Genomic DNA, 15,420 nt, shown 5'->3' with positions numbered 1-15,420 from the left:
AAGAACCAAGAATCACTTGATAATTTGATCATTTGTATCTGATTTGTCTCAGAGCGATCATGGAGTTAGATATTGAAAGATATCCAGGGCATTATAAAAGATTCTTTAGTTTTGAAAGAAAACTCCTGGAGAGATGACATACCTGAGCCAAAAGGAGAATTTGAGGCACAGGTCTTCTAAAGGCAATGTGTTGTGTGTGTTTTGAATTCTTTGTACCCGTTTTGAAGATTGCCCCACTGACATTTTTTGTGGCAACCCGAAGGTGAAATTTTGTGAGGTCTGTAATGGTAGCAGAGGGCTTGGGCCCTATGGATCCCATCACTGATCTTGTATGGGGGTACGGGGTGAAGCCCTTGCGGTTCGGTCCGACCCAACACCCGACTTGGAGAAGTATTACCTTGTTTTATTGTCTTGTTGTGTAAGCAAGAGATTGAAGTGGGATTTAGGTATTTTTGTGTTAAGGTTTTCTAAGGAGAGTTCTCGCTACAAGTTTTGGGTGTTCTTGAGTTCTCGCTCGGAACTTCTTCTTCTTCCTCCTAACCTTAAATTGCCGGCAATGAAACCAACTCTGATGACCTGAATCGTATTGCACCGAGAGAAAAGATCATGGACCCTCATCGGGCCTCATTGGAAGACCTACAAGGACTCTCTTCCCTTCGAGTCCTGATTTGTCCTTCGACTACAACTGCTTCGTCTGCGTTAGAACTCCCTCTTTCATCTGCTGCTCCGCTTTCAATCAATCTCCCATCCTCTTCTTCATTGTCAGCATCGACTTCAGCATCCACATCGTCTCAAACTGTGTCTTCAGAAGGCGATGATGACCCAACTCATCAACTGGATTCTTGATGCCAATGTCCCTGGATCAAGCAATCTCGATAAAAGATTTTCAGTTTGTATTATTTACTGGAAATTACCATTTTAAAGAAATAATAGTTGATTGGTAAGCTAGTATCAGTAAGTTAAAACTTTATAGCACTGATTTAGTGGCTGATTGAAAGAGAATTGTTGATGGATGAAATGAAATGATAGAGCTGAAATAGAATCTGAAATTTTCTTTTTCAATTGTTTGATAATGGTGGGTCTAAATGGAAGTGCCTTCTTCATATGTATCTATATAAATTCAGATGCATAAATTTCATTATCAATACAGGTTTGCCATGTTTCGCGATACCTAAAGTCCCAAATATTGAAGAAGTTTCGAATGTTACATTGTTACAAACTGCAAAACATGCTTTTTGGCTCTGGTGCAGGGAGATTCAATCTGGTGTTCCTTTGTGGCCGATCTAACTTGCACTGGAGAACAGAATAAAGCAAGGAAGTACCAGCCTGAACCAGTTAAGAGATGCTTAAGTTAGACCTCTCGCAACAAATAATACTCAAATCCAGAAATAGGAAATGAAAGAGTCCCTATACCTGAGCTACGGTATGTAAATCTTTCTATAATGGATGGAATGGAGCGTCCTATATCTGGAATTCTGGATAGGTGGAACTTCTCAAGCTAGACACTTGTCGGGTAGGAAATCATGAAGAAAGCATGATCCCAACCAGGCTGGGCTCTGGTCAGATTAGTTTAGCGTGAAGGTTTAGTTGCTTGTTAGTGAAAGTTGTGTCTACCGAGTGTGAGTGACATGGAAACGTGTGTTGACTAGCAAATGAGTCTGAGTTGGCTGATTAGTCTGGGCCGACCACCCTGATCGATCTACTGCCCGACCAGAAATAGTCCAAGGCGGTTCTCGCCCAGGCCAACGTCAGATGTCTGACCCATACGGTTGGGTTGGTTTCCGATCCATAGGTAATTAGTCAGATGTCTGACCCATACGGTTGGCTCGGTTCGGTCAGGTATGTAGTCTGAATGTTTTGCTTACCTTACCATGTGTCGCCCGTTGATTGGTTGGTGATAATTTGGCTCATCAAACTTCATTTGTAAAATCCCGGATTGTACTATTTACCTCCAAACATTTCTCGTCATCCTTTTGCTCTTTTCCTCATGTGGTGGTTGAGTTCAAGGTTTTAAAACTCAGAATTGGCCACACAGGATTCCAATTCAAATCAGCCAGAATCAATTCAGAAGTCAGTAATTAGTCCAAAATGTTTCATATTAAATTAAAGGAAAAAAGATCTCTACCAAAGTGTGACCTCGCCAACTCTCTCTTGAATCTATCTCTCTCCTCCCCATATGCAAAAACACCTCCAACACTCACCTAGGTATATCTCTCTCCTCTCCATATGCTGACATAGACTACTCAAAAACTACTTAAATCAATTTAGAACTCTACCCAAGAGTGCCATCTATGTCAACACTCCCATAAGTCCATCTCTCTCTTCCCATATGAAAAGACATCTAGACCTTCTTATTTTGATCTCTTAGGGGGTAGATGCTGCTCTCTCCCCTTCAGTCGGGCAATTCAGGCAATACCGTTGAGGGTTGCTACCCAGACTTGCACGAGCAGTGTAAGTCAAAGCAACTCTTGCTGGATTATTGGCCTATCAAACCCATGGACCATGCAATGGATTCGCCGGAATACATTTATTGTATACTTCAATTGCAGCGGCAGTTGGAATGATATTCCAGAATTGGGGGATCAGAAGAGAGGTTGCCCATCAGATGCCCGAGTGCAATGAGAATTTTGATTATATGACCCATTCGAGAATGGATTGATTATATGTATGCTCCATTTGCTGCTGCTTACCACTACTTTGATTTTTGTTTCTGTTTCCTTGCATATTTTCCTTTTTAACAGATTAGTGGGTTTGAGTTGAGAGTTAAGATTGTATTCAAACTTCACATTCATCGTTCTTAAAGACTTGCATCGCATCAGAAATAAATCCAACTCTTGAAGAACTTTACGTTTAGTCTCCAGAAATTCTCGTGAAGTTGTGAGAAGGGATTTCCACCAAAATGTGTGCCAGGAGGGAGAGACGCAGAGGACAAAGCTCAGCCATGTCCAGGGGCGACAGGAGTGGCGAGAGTAAGGGAACACAGAAGAGTGTTACGGAAGGGTGGGCGGCGAAAGGGTTACAGCGGAAGGGATTTGCAGAAGAGGATAGCAGATTGCAAGAGGGGAGTCAGCAGAAGCGCGGAAAGAGGGGGCTGAAGGCAGGAGAGGATTGTGGCAGTGGCCAGTAAATTAAGTTACCCTTTAACTCGAAATCGATCGAAAGCCAACAAAGAGAGCCCAAATACTGTAATCTTACTTCTTCGTAGCAGTATACTAAATTTATGCTAAAATCAAACCATAACACTCTAAGAAATGAAGTCACACTCAAACACGAAATCAAAATCGAAATCGAAATTGAAATCTAAATAAGAAAGCCCAAGTATTGTAATCACACTTAGACGAAATATACAGTTCATCCTTCTGGTTTCTTCAATAGATGCAAGCACATCCTAAGAAACAATAAAGAAAATAAGAAAGGAGAGCTCAGAATCTCTTAATGAATGGATAAGAATAGTGTCTTCATTAACACTTGTTCAGATTAACGAGATATTAAGCTTCATCATAGCACCTTCCTTTCTCCTTTTTCAACCTCAGGATCAAAACACCACCACTCAAGACTTCATAATTCTTATAAACAGATACAATCAAAATCAAAAGAATTCGAGAATCAATTTTGCAAGCGATTATGAAATAACAGGTAAACAGATTATAAAAATCACCACTTGTTGGACCCAATAAAGATCGAAATTAGGTAAATGAATAGTATGGAGAAGGAAGAAGAGGGAGGAACAATGGGAAACCCACGGTATGGGAGGTGTAGGAAAGGTCTTCTTCCTCAAAGCCTTAGTGACTGAGAAAATTCCATTTTTAGAGAGAAAAATATCTTTCCCACCCTACCACACACCCAGTGTTTCACAAAGCTCTTCCCCCTTTCACCGTCTCCGGCTCAAGAGTTTCCGACTTCATTGATAGAGAGAGATAGAGAGAGACAGAGAGAGAGAGAATTGACGTAAACACAGAAAACTGAATAGAAATAGTATGGGAGAGCACATCAGTTAGTAGCCTAAGGCGGCTAACCCTAATAAATGATTTCGAGTTGGGGAATTAGGGTTAGGGTTAGGGTTTATCTTCGCTCCCATTATTGACTTGAGAAGACGGAAATACCCTTTCAGTCTTCTTATCAGAACAAGCACGAGTAGGCTACGCAGCGTTTATCCACATGTAGGTTTTTTTTTTCCGGGGTAACACATCCAGGGTTATAGTACGACCATACCCATTGGCCCAAAGGTTCTCTTGTAGGTTTCATCCAAGAAAAAAAAAATTTATATCTTAATTATATAGGGGTGTAAATGAATAGTCAAAATCCATTTCTGTATCGTGTTCATATCTGTTTAGTATTATTCGAATAAGTCCGAAAGCTAAATGGATGCAAATACAGATAGGCTATAGCTATCTAAAAAGCTATATTAACATGTAAACGAATAAAATATCTGATTCGCATCCGTGTCTGTATCCGTTTAGCACTATCTGAATCTATCCGAAAGCTAATCGGATGCATATGCAGATATAGCACTATCCAAGCCGAATCTGATCCGTTTACATCCTTAAATTATATAGGTAAGAGAGTAAATTACATTGACCTCCTCTGAACCTTTCTGACAATTATGTGAACCTCCCATGTGTTTCTGACATCTACTTACGTATCCCTAAAGCTAACAGTATTAGTAAAAAACATGTTGTGATTAAAATGCCTTTATATATAAAAGGACCAGCATCAACGCACCCTCTTCTTTGTCTTTTTCTTCTTCTTCTTATTCTTCTTCCTCCTGCAAACCCACCTACCCCCACCCCTTTGCAACCCCATCCATGTAGGCCGCAACCCCAATTCTCCTCTTATTTTTCTTCTTTCATTTTCTTGCAATCTCACCTACCCTCACCCCTCTACAACCTCGCAATATAAACCCTAACCAATACAAACCCTAATCTGCTAATCTAAACCCCCTCTACAAATCTAAACCCTAATAACTCGGGATCTGGCTCCTCTCCTAGGAGTGAAGAGTCCAATGAGGTATCCGACGGCTGGGTTGGGCTGCACACATCTCAATGCATGCCAAGTCAACTATTGGGATGTATGTGGCACAGCCCAGCCGTCAGATGCCTCAGTGGAGAGGAGCCCAATCCAATAACCCGCCCTCACCTCTTTGCAACCCCGCAATCTAAACCCTAACCAATAAAAACTCTAATATGCCAATCTAAACCCTTCTACAAATCTAAACCCTAATCACCTGCCCTCCTCCGCAACCCCTCTGCAATGGGGATAAGCTCCATTGGATAACATCAGCCGTTAATTTCAAGCGTTAAATGCTAAAAATAATTTGGGTCCATTTTCGGGGGTATGCGTATTTAATCCTATTTTCAATGAAGTTTTTATTTCACCCAAAAAAGAAAGAAAAAGGAAACACTCCAAAACAAGGAGACAATCCTACAACGTTAATTGTCGCCCAAATACAGGTAGGTGTGTGGGGCTGGGCTTGGGCTGAGGTCAGCCCAACCTGATATTGGGCCACCAAGGCCAAGATAGCGGGTCTGGGCCATATCCTCGCAGTAGGCCTTTTGATAACTCATGTACTATAATTTCAATCCTGGGAAAAGATGATGACTAGTCTAAACCGTTGCTTCAATTGAAATCTAGGTATTTACTATTTTAGTAATCATAACCATAGAGAATTGAAGCAAATCATAACCACAGTACATCATTATACAAGCAAACCATTGTATGGGCTAATTTATAACTAGTGTTTCCCATTGGCACCTAAAATCAATTTTCAATGAAAACTCTGTTAAAACAAACACCAACAAACACGAACAGAAAACAAAAAACAAAGCAAGACAACATATAGATTTAACGTGTTCACACACCAATATGATGTGCTACGTCCACAGGCAAAGTTGAAGATGTTTCACTATGCAATGGAAAAAAGTTACAATGTGGAGATCTCTCAAGTACACCCAAAATGGCGTTGCAAGCTCTTACATAGAAACCCTAAGTCGAAATACCCCAAATCTCACTTTCTTTACAACAAGACGGATTAGGCATATAAATACTCCTCCATCGGGTAGGCTTGAACCATAGCCCCCGCATCCCTAACAAGATTAGTGATGGGTTCTAGGCTTGGACTGATCTGCTACCATCATAGATCTCAGAAAAAATCTCATTTAGATCGCCACCAAGATATGTTGGAGCGGGTCAATCTTCGAAATGGGTACAAGAATTCGAGACACATATAACAAACTTCTTAACTATAGAGTAACTTGAAGTAGAGAAATTGTTTGACATTTTTGTCAAACCTTATGAAGATAAGTTCATATGTTTTATAACTGAATACGTTCTCTTACAATTGTCAGCCTATTGTTCTCCTGAGTTGGGAGAAATAGCATGTTAATAAAGGAAAAAATAACCGTATTTCATCTTTCAATGAGTATGAATACAAAAGCTATTAGGGAATATGAATATTATTAAATACGATATTTTATACTAGGTTTTTTATCGGTTTTATTAGGGCGTGTTTGGTTCGGTGAATCAATTGGTGGTTGCATTGATATTGGTGTTGAACCAATTGATGCTGCACCAATGGATCCATTGTCTTGACAGATTAAATTGTTTGGTTACCCTGAGTCTGTTAAAGTTCGAGGTAATCCAATTTTCCGCCGATTACGTCAGACCCCAATCCAAAAACCAATCCGAGTTTTTTTTTATCTGTTTGACTGATTCGAGCTCGGTTTTGACATCCCTATTTTCATGTATTGACATGCATTCTATGTATGTTCACGCAAACCTATGATACTATGAACAATTACTATGCATTCTCCCATAATCTTGGATATAAAAACTATGTTTTCCCATATTTTGCCATGTGACAAACTCCAACAAGATTTGAATTTGACATGTGAATATGAGACTTGGGATCTACCTATCTACAAAATTTTATACCCGATCTGATCTTTCTATGTAACAGTTGTTGGCTTTTAAGGCCTGCATGTAGCAACCAACCTTCCCAACCCAATTTCTTCTTTATACAAGTTTTCCAATCAATGTAGTTACGCTCACATTCATGGGTTTTGCCATGCCAAGCACCAAGTTCTCTAACCATTAGGGGCAACAAAGCGGGTCTTGGGATTTTACCAGCCCCATTTCCATCCCTTTTATGCTGAGGTCTGAGGGCAATATTAGAAAGCAAATAATAGATAATCCGATAAAGAGATCTTGAGATGTTAGAGAATGGAACTACAGAAATGTGAATTATTGAAACTTGAAAGAGAAATGAAATCTTTGAAAGCATCCTTCTTCAAAAAGAGAGATGGAAGAATCAGGTAAAAAAAAGATAGTTGTTCATAAAACCACGACAAGAATCCATGCTTTACCCTACTCAAAAAATAATGCTCAGAAAGCCACGTAAAGAATCCATGCTTACCCTACTCTAAAAATAATGCTCAGTGAATTGTGTCCCCAAAAGAGCATTCACATATGCTGAAAAGAAAGAAGCAACCATTGCCTTGAGGTTAAAAAAGAAAGATGCCAATAACTGAAAAACATCTAGCAGAATTCAAGGTATCGAATGCAAAGCTATTTATGTAAACCTCATGACTGAACAAACCACCACCCACCGGCAAAATTTTAGACAGCAAACAAATCATGGCTGAACAGAGGCAGCCCTTCCGCTTCCGGCTCCCTTGGTTGGTGACCCAAGCACAAGCACCAGCACGAGCACCACCAGTACCAACACGAGCACCAGCACCTGCCCCTGCCCCTGCCCCTCCCCCTCCCCCTCCCCCTCCCCCTCCAAGACCCCCAAATCAGCAGACCACTGCAATAAAAATTCAGCTACCACCTCCTGGAACAGCCTCTGAACGGCGCCCTCCTTCCCCTCCCGAACCCCAAGCCCAACCAAAGACTGTTTCTCAGCCCCCCTCACCATCTACCATTGCTCCATCACGATTACCTGCACAGCCTCCATCACCATCTCGTAATGTCCCACAACCATCACCTCGATCACAAACAGTATCTCAGCTTCCCTCACCATCTACTATTGCTCCATCACAATTACCATCACAGCCTCCATCACCATCTCGTAATGTCCCACCACCATCACCTCGATCACAAAAAGCATCTCAGCTTCCCTCACCATCTATCTTTCCACCATCACCCCGATCACAAAAAGCATCTCAGCTTCCCTCACCGTCTATCTTTGCTCCATCACGATTACCTTCACAGCCTTCATCACCATCTCATAAGATTCCACCATCACCTCGATCCCAAACAGCATCTCAGACCTCCTCACCATCCCGCACACTTCAACCCCAACCAGTTACCCAGAAAGCCTCATCCCCCCCATCACCATCTCATACAGCCTCTCAAACAGCCACCAAGCCTCCATCTCCATCCCGTGTTGCTTCCCAACAAACACTTGGAACAACCCCAAAACCTCCATCTCCATCTCGTACATCCCTCATGGAGCAGCTAAAGGCTCGAGCTGCCTCCCAGCCCCCATCACCAATGCAGCGAGCTCCCCCATCACTACCACCAACTCAAGCAAGCTCCTCCCCTCCATCTCTTACAGCCCCTATGGAGCAGCCAAAGGCTCGAGCTGCCTCACAGCCCTCATCACCAACGCAGCAAGCCCCACCATCACTACCACCAACTCAAGCAAGCTCCTCCCCTCCATCTCGTACAGCCCCTATGGAGCAGCCAAAGGCTCGAGCTGCCTCCCAGCCCCCATCACCAACGCAGCAAGCCCCACCATCACTACCAACAACTCAAGCAAGCTCCCCTCCTCCGTCACCATTTCAGAAAGCCCCTCAACCCCCATCACCATTAATGTTACCTCCTGCCCAAGATGAACCTGCATTGCCCCAGCCACCATCCCAAAAACCTGTGTCTTTGGTAGAAGCCTCATCTACATCCCTCTCCCCCTCCCAAAATCAAAACCTGATAAAAGCTACCAAAGAGCCAGATGAGGCTGCAAAATACCCACCCCAAGCATCAAGCCAAGCTGTGGCAGGTATGGATTCCAGGGAAGTTCGAGAGACAACTTTTGGGCAACAGACATCTCCAAAGGCAGAAGAAATTAAAGCAGAGCAGAAAACAAGCAAAGAACCAAAGAGAGAGGAGAAGCCCAACCCCCCAGCTGACGAGGAACCAAAGCAAAAGACAATCACTGAACTCATCAGCATGGATTCAGGATTAAGCATGGAAACAAAAGGACAGCCAAGTACCAAACCTCAATTAGGACAAAAGCAGCTGGAGAAGCAAGCAGCCCCACATGGAAAGGAAATCACAGAAACAGCAGCAAAAGAACAAGAGAGCAAAGTGGTTATCGCACACCCAAAAGAAAAGAGAATGGGCAGGGAATCTCACCCAAAATCTTCAACATTTCTTAGTGAACAAGGCTCCCTGCACAGAGAGATCAGGGAAGACATTTCAAAGTTCTTCCACAAACTGGCCATGGGAGATCCAAAACAGTCCACAGATGAAAAACCAGCAACTGTTATAACCCTGTCAGGTGAAAATAGAGGAGCAACCATGCAAATGGGTTCTGAGTCAGCAAAACGAGAAGGATCAGTCCACTTTCTTAGTGGCAATATACTCAACCAGTTTGATGACGACGAAACAACTACAAATGGAGAAGGTAGCTCCAAGAGGAGGATGGAGGATCCAAAGACACAGGAGGACACTGCAACCTTGGCATTCCTTAATAGCAATGTGCAGAGTATCAACAATTCAATGATTTTAAACAGTTCCTTTAGCGAAAGGAATCCTGGAGTTCATCTTGTTCTTTCTCACTATCCAAAAGAACCAATCAACATGAAAGAGGAGACAGAGAGTATTGAGGTAAGCAAAGCAGAGTTCAACATAACCCCAGCTCAGAAGCTCACTTATGAACCCAGAAGCCTTTTTGTTGAATCCAGTGGCACTGACCAAAACAACACTCAGAAGCCTCGCCGTCACGGTTGCAACTGCAACTGTGAGAAGGAAAAGGACAATGACAAGCAAACTGGAGATTCTTTGACTAAGTAGGGTGTGAATGTGTGATTACCTAATCATACAGCTTATATTGATAAATTGCAACCTGCAATACAGAAAGTAGAAATGATAATAATCATAATAAGAAGGGTGCTAACATCCTTCCCCTCTAGCATGTATTGTCTTTTTTCCAGCTGCTGTAGCTGGTGCGGGCATGAAAATTATAATGGTAGTGTGTAGTGAAAGTACTATCTGAACATTTAGATCTATTACAACAAGGTATACAATGGTATCACAAACAAGACAGCTTAGTGCAATTAAACGGGTATAACCAAATTTCTGCAAAATTAGATATCAAATATTTGGTAGTGATGGAATACAAAACTTCAGAAAGAACATTACATTATAACTCCCATCCATAGATAAAATAGGACTGCAGCTTACAAGGCATGTTTTATGGGCATTGCCGCCAAGAGACTAACTACTTCCTGCACCGCTAAGAGACTAAATGATGATTAACGGCAAATTTTACTGAGCCTTCGTTTAAAAATATTTACAACCAACTTTTCTATGGACAAACCATATTCAAGATCATTGGAGAAAAAAAAGTCATTCACATGCTGGCTTGGTGTCAAAGCTGCTAAGGCAGATTGCAAAGGCTTGGAAGGCAGAGAGAGGGTAACGATAATCCATGGTAAATATGTCCTTCCCTATTTTTCCAAACTGCAGTATCACCTTTTCTTGCTCTGCCACCGAAACTTGGTGAGAAGGCTCCACAGCTGCAACAAGCTGGAAGTTCTTAACTGAGGCCACGGTAACACGTCCCCTAAAATTTAGGCACCAGCATTGCAGCTGCTCATGCCATCTAGGTGCTTTGTTCTTTAGAACCAGCGGCTCCCCGGTTCCATGGACTAAAGCTGGTCGCTCTGAGAGGCTACTGGAGCTGATATCCGCAACTAGATTCTTGGGTTTAGAAACTGATAAGAAAGAAAATTGCTCCTCAAGGGAGTGTGAGAATTCAGTTGGTGTTGGAGCAGATCCCCCTTCTTGAATTGCAGAGACAGGGATGAAATGCATGGTGCATTTCATTCTCCTTGGGCCTCTAGTACGAAGAACATTAAGCTCATAGGAGACTGTGGCAACATTGTAATTACCAGCAGGGACCCTTGGTGACACCTTCTTAGCATGAATTCTTCGATTGGACCGACTATTTGACTGGACTGCAGTGTCATATGGAGGCTGGCTATCATAAATGGTGAACTTGGTCCCTAGAAAATTTGACCTGGAAAGATTTTGTATTAATTGTTGCGATCATGATAAAGAATGTAGTAGCCAAGAAGGTACCAATAATAATATATCAAACTTGCCTCATTTTTCCGACATATGTATTGCTTACACGGGAGAAATCATTAGCATCCAAGGATATCACAAAATCTGTACTAGTTGCCCTTCTGATCTTTCTTGCTGCAAACAACAATTTCCCATTCTCACCCAACAGAGCTGAGAGATTTCACTCAAATCATCAGTAACACAGAAGTTAGATGACCAGCTGCATTTTCATCTCAACAAAGATTTTTTGAAACTCCATCACAAGCATACTTGGTATTACCATATTACAATTCCTATACTTCAAGCATCAACCAAGAGGAACACCTACAGTATGGTGTCACTAGTCTTCCTCTCATCTAATCTAGAAATACTATCAATTTAAAACACACAGTCCAGGAACTTCTTTGGCTTGACACTATCAGGAAATACAGAAATGCATCCTTGAGTCTAGCACATCTCTCTCTCTCTCTTTCTCTCTCTCTCTCTCTCACACACACACACACACCCACATCCACAATTCGAACAACAATCAAATGGAAAAAACAAGCATAACAAATAAACGCCACCAAAAGAATAATTAAAAATACTAACCAGGGGTTAGACCAAGATACAGTCGATAAGTAGAAGTTGCTCTCTCCCTCCTTATAAAGCATTGTATGGGAGAATCACGCGGGCCCGGCTGCCAAAAGTTCAACCACAAAGAAAATCAGCAGGGAATCGGGATGACGGAAATAAAATCAAGGAAGTAGTAAGCAGGAGGCGGAGGAGTGGAAACAAACAAAAGCTACCTGTTTCAATGATATAGGGAATGTGAGCCTCCCACTTTTTTCTGGGTTCTTCACAACCTCTTTTGTAATCTCTCTCCATGACCTGCAAACAGAGGCACAAGCAACCACATGCCTCCGTGCAGGCCATGTCGTCTCGCTCGTTTCCAACCTCTGGATAACATCTAGAAGCAGCTCCGGCGGCAGATTCGCCCAACGGCTCTGTAGGGATCCAGCAGGAAACCTAGACACATCGGAGCTGATATGCGATCTGGTGCGGCTGTGCACATGCTTCCCTTCTACCCCTCTCCACGACATGTTCCCTATCCCATCTCTCATCTCTTTCAGCTCACGAACAATACTTTTTAACGACATTGAAGCCACACAGATTGTTTCCTTTAAATATCCCAGAAAACACATATAAGTAAATAAAGAGATGAGGTAAAAGTAAAGCTATCAAAGAGATTTGGTAGATCTAAAATCACGTAAACAGAGTTCTGAAGAGGATGAAACTCTCAAGTTTTCTTTTCCCTGAATTACCTAATGGTGATGGGACTATCGTATTAAATCTAAACGGGGACCCGCGAAGTTTCAAACTTATCGGAGAAATCCAGTGACCGAAGAAGAACCGTTGGATCAGTGCAAAGTGGAAAAAACTTGCAATTTTACACCTCAGAGAGCCCGTCACCGAGCAGAGTTCTCAAAAAATGGCATTAATGCGAGATCTACGTTACGATTCCTTCTTCATCTGCCAGAGGAAAACGAAAACCCTTTCTCGTCCGATGAAATCATTATCCTCGAAAGATCACGGACTCTTTAGCATAAGAGCTCACCGGAGAAAGAAGACAGATGTGAACGCCGATCAATGCCGGCAGGAATTTGTCGAAATCGATTCAGATGTTCTACCAGCAAGAAATGTATGAAGTGAAAACAGATTTTTCCTTACTTGTTGAAACTTGCCGATAATCTCAAATCACTTAAATGCAGATTGAACAACCAGAATTTCTTATCCACCAATTAATTCCCAAATCTCTCTGATTTGCTTGGACCACCCAAGAAATTCGAGCGAGTGAATACGTAAGAATCACCGATCAGAAACTCAAAATGCAGTATGCGAGAATGCTTAGAACCAGAAAACACCTAATATCTTCGATGAAGAACAGAACGACCGTCGGAATAAACTAGCAAGAAAGCTTGGAACTACAGGATAACTTGAAAGTTGAAGATCAGAGAAGATAGATCGAAGTATTCAAGCTTCGGATTCCTGAAATAAAAAAAGTTGCAGATCGGAGAAACAAGACCGAAACTCAAGAAGGCCGACCGTGTCCTCCGCTACGCTTTTGTTCCTTTATTTCGAAACCCTAAGCAGTCCCAATTCTTCCTCAGCTAACCGCCACTACCACTACCACTACCACCACCACCACCACCACCACCGCCAGCAACACAGTTCCCCACAGCTGCAGTCACTGCACCAAGACCTTTACTCGGATCCCAACCTCTTCTTCCCCTCTTAAACTGCTCCCTCTTAACACGTATTCAGCTCCTCCTTTTCCTACCATTTTTTAAAAATTAAGATTAAGAAAAATTCAGTTTAAAAACTGAAATTCATCGATTTTCGTTCATTTCTGTCTTTTTCTTAACAATTCCTTCGCCACCGTGGCAGCTTGATCTTAGAGATTCCCATTCCCCCAAGGGATTTCCGATTTCTTCTGCATTCCTAGTAAGCTTCGCAGAAAAAAAAAACTCCTTTTTCTAATGAAATTTTTGATGAAAAATAGTTTTAAAAACACTCGTTCTAGGAGAGCAAGAGAAGGAGAAGGGGGAGAAAAAGAGAATAAGACTGCGATAGTGATTGATGAAGAAAAAGGAAATAAAAACTATAAACGTTATCTGCAACGCTTTGGCTCTTTTTCACTGACAGCTTTTTCACTCCTTTTTCTCCTTCTTTTCTGAAAGCTCATGTGGTTGGGAAAGGTGTCGCTTTTGAGAATGGATCAGAGATGAAGAACCTTAGATGAGCGAGCTCCGTCGCCTGAGAAAAGAGCTTTTGAGGTTTTTCTGGATTGAAACTCATAGTCTTCCAACTCATCCATCCATCAGGCCAGAGGTTCAGAGATTCCTAACCTTCATTTCTGTTCAGAAAGAGAGAGAGAGAGAGAGAGAGAGAGAAGAGCACGTCCCGCTGTAGCAGACGAAGAAGCCATTGACACTAAAGAAGCAAGTGTAGAGGAAAACTGCGATTATAACAAGGGTGGGTAAAACCGTAAATGTGCCTTTGGGAGTCGAGGGAGTAGGACTCGACTAGGGACAGGAGTTGAAGTTAATAAAGACTGACCACATTGTCTGCCATGTGGCAGCTTTTTTTTATTTTTTATTTTTTGGTAGAGTGGCAGCTTAATTGGCATTCTGAATTTTGTATCTATTGCCCACGTCATTTTTTGTCCAGTTGGTACATTTAATCGATACACATTGTTTCATTTCATTCTCTATAAACCCATTATATTTTGCCACGTGGAATGATGATTATGATCATTTATTTATGCTATATTTGGATGCCAAGAAAGAAAAAAAAATATGTTTTCCTAATTTTATTTAGGGAAGCAGTAAAATTAAGAAAACAATTTTTTGTACAGGCCCGTGTAGGGCTGCAACAGGGTCTGGTTGGGGCCGGGTTTTATAGAACCTAGCCCAACCCTAAGTCCCTATAGCTGAGCCCAGGCCCGACCCGACCCTGACTCAGGGCCAGAAAAATCTAACCCTGACCCGCCCTCAGGGCCGGCCGGGTTGACCCTGATTGGTCCTAATCTTGGGGAGGGAGAAAGAAATGCATGGACTGGAATGGACCGGGGAAAACATTATCAATTTTATATAAAATAATACTATAATAAAATATATTATATCACTTAATGTCTTCATATATAATATATTATATAAAAAAAAAATGTGGGTGATGTTTAAAGTTTATAATGTATATATTATTTCAATATATATTTTATAGTACAACTTAAATTAGGGGCGGGCTGGGCCGAGCCAAGCTTAGCCCGATACCTCAACCCTAACCCGACCCGACCCAGACTCAAGGTCAAAAATTTCCAGCCCTAACCTGCCCTCAAGGCCAAATATCTCAGCCCAGGCCCTGTTCGGGCTCAAGGCGGGCCAGGGCGGGTTTGGGCTACCAAGGCCAAACTTGCACCCCTAGGCCCATGTGTCTATCTCTCTTCTCTTTAAAACAAGGGGGGAAAAGTGTCTTTTCATATGGGAAGGAGAGAGATAAACTCATGGCCTTGGGAGTGCTGGCGTAGGACCTAGGCCACACTCCCGAACAAAGAATTTTTTCCCTTTTATTCATGGGTAAAGTACACGTACC

General features: G+C 42.1%; 2 protein-coding genes and 1 non-coding gene across 3 annotated transcripts; 1 reads left to right on the top strand and 2 right to left on the bottom strand.

Moving 5' to 3' along the window:
- Positions 1-3,420: 3,420 nt before the first annotated feature.
- On the bottom strand, positions 3,421-3,506 carry LOC122663473. The gene has a single exon (XR_006333143.1). It is a non-coding gene; the product is annotated as a small nucleolar RNA U30 (small nucleolar RNA).
- Positions 3,507-7,632: 4,126 nt separating this feature from the next.
- Positions 7,633-10,282, top strand: LOC122661830 (formin-like protein 5). Its single transcript, XM_043857342.1, has 2 exons — positions 7,633-9,553; positions 9,626-10,282. Exons 1-2 carry the CDS (start codon positions 7,633-7,635, stop codon positions 10,012-10,014), a joined length of 2,310 nt encoding a protein of 769 aa, XP_043713277.1. The 3' UTR covers positions 10,015-10,282.
- Positions 10,283-10,348: 66 nt separating this feature from the next.
- On the bottom strand, positions 10,349-12,802 carry LOC122661453 (tubby-like F-box protein 5). Its single transcript, XM_043856840.1, has 5 exons — positions 12,593-12,802; positions 12,078-12,447; positions 11,881-11,968; positions 11,328-11,460; positions 10,349-11,242 (listed from the first exon to the last, which is right to left on the bottom strand). The coding sequence occupies exons 2-5, from the start codon at positions 12,426-12,428 to the stop codon at positions 10,570-10,572; spliced, it is 1,245 nt and encodes a 414-aa protein (XP_043712775.1). The 5' UTR covers positions 12,429-12,447; positions 12,593-12,802; the 3' UTR covers positions 10,349-10,569.
- Positions 12,803-15,420: the final 2,618 nt, after the last annotated feature.

This window comes from Telopea speciosissima, chromosome 5, assembly GCF_018873765.1.
Source record: "Telopea speciosissima isolate NSW1024214 ecotype Mountain lineage chromosome 5, Tspe_v1, whole genome shotgun sequence".
Taxonomy (NCBI): domain Eukaryota; kingdom Viridiplantae; phylum Streptophyta; class Magnoliopsida; order Proteales; family Proteaceae; genus Telopea; species Telopea speciosissima.
The sequence above is the reverse complement of the archived record's forward strand: the minus strand, read 5'-3'. Positions and strand labels throughout refer to the sequence as shown.

Coding starts and splice junctions, on each gene's coding strand:
- LOC122661830 (XM_043857342.1), top strand. CDS start 7,633: ATGGCTGAACAGAGGCAGCCCTTCCGCTTCCGGCTCCCTTGGTTGGTG. Junction 9,554..9,625: donor TGAGTCAGCAAAACGAGAAG/GATCAGTCCACT, acceptor CAAATGGAGAAG/GTAGCTCCAAGAGGAGGATG.
- LOC122661453 (XM_043856840.1), bottom strand. CDS start 12,428: ATGTCGTTAAAAAGTATTGTTCGTGAGCTGAAAGAGATGAGAGATGGG. Junction 11,969..12,077: donor TCCCTATATCATTGAAACAG/GTAGCTTTTGTT, acceptor AACTTTTGGCAG/CCGGGCCCGCGTGATTCTCC. Junction 11,461..11,880: donor GTATCTTGGTCTAACCCCTG/GTTAGTATTTTT, acceptor GAAATCTCTCAG/CTCTGTTGGGTGAGAATGGG.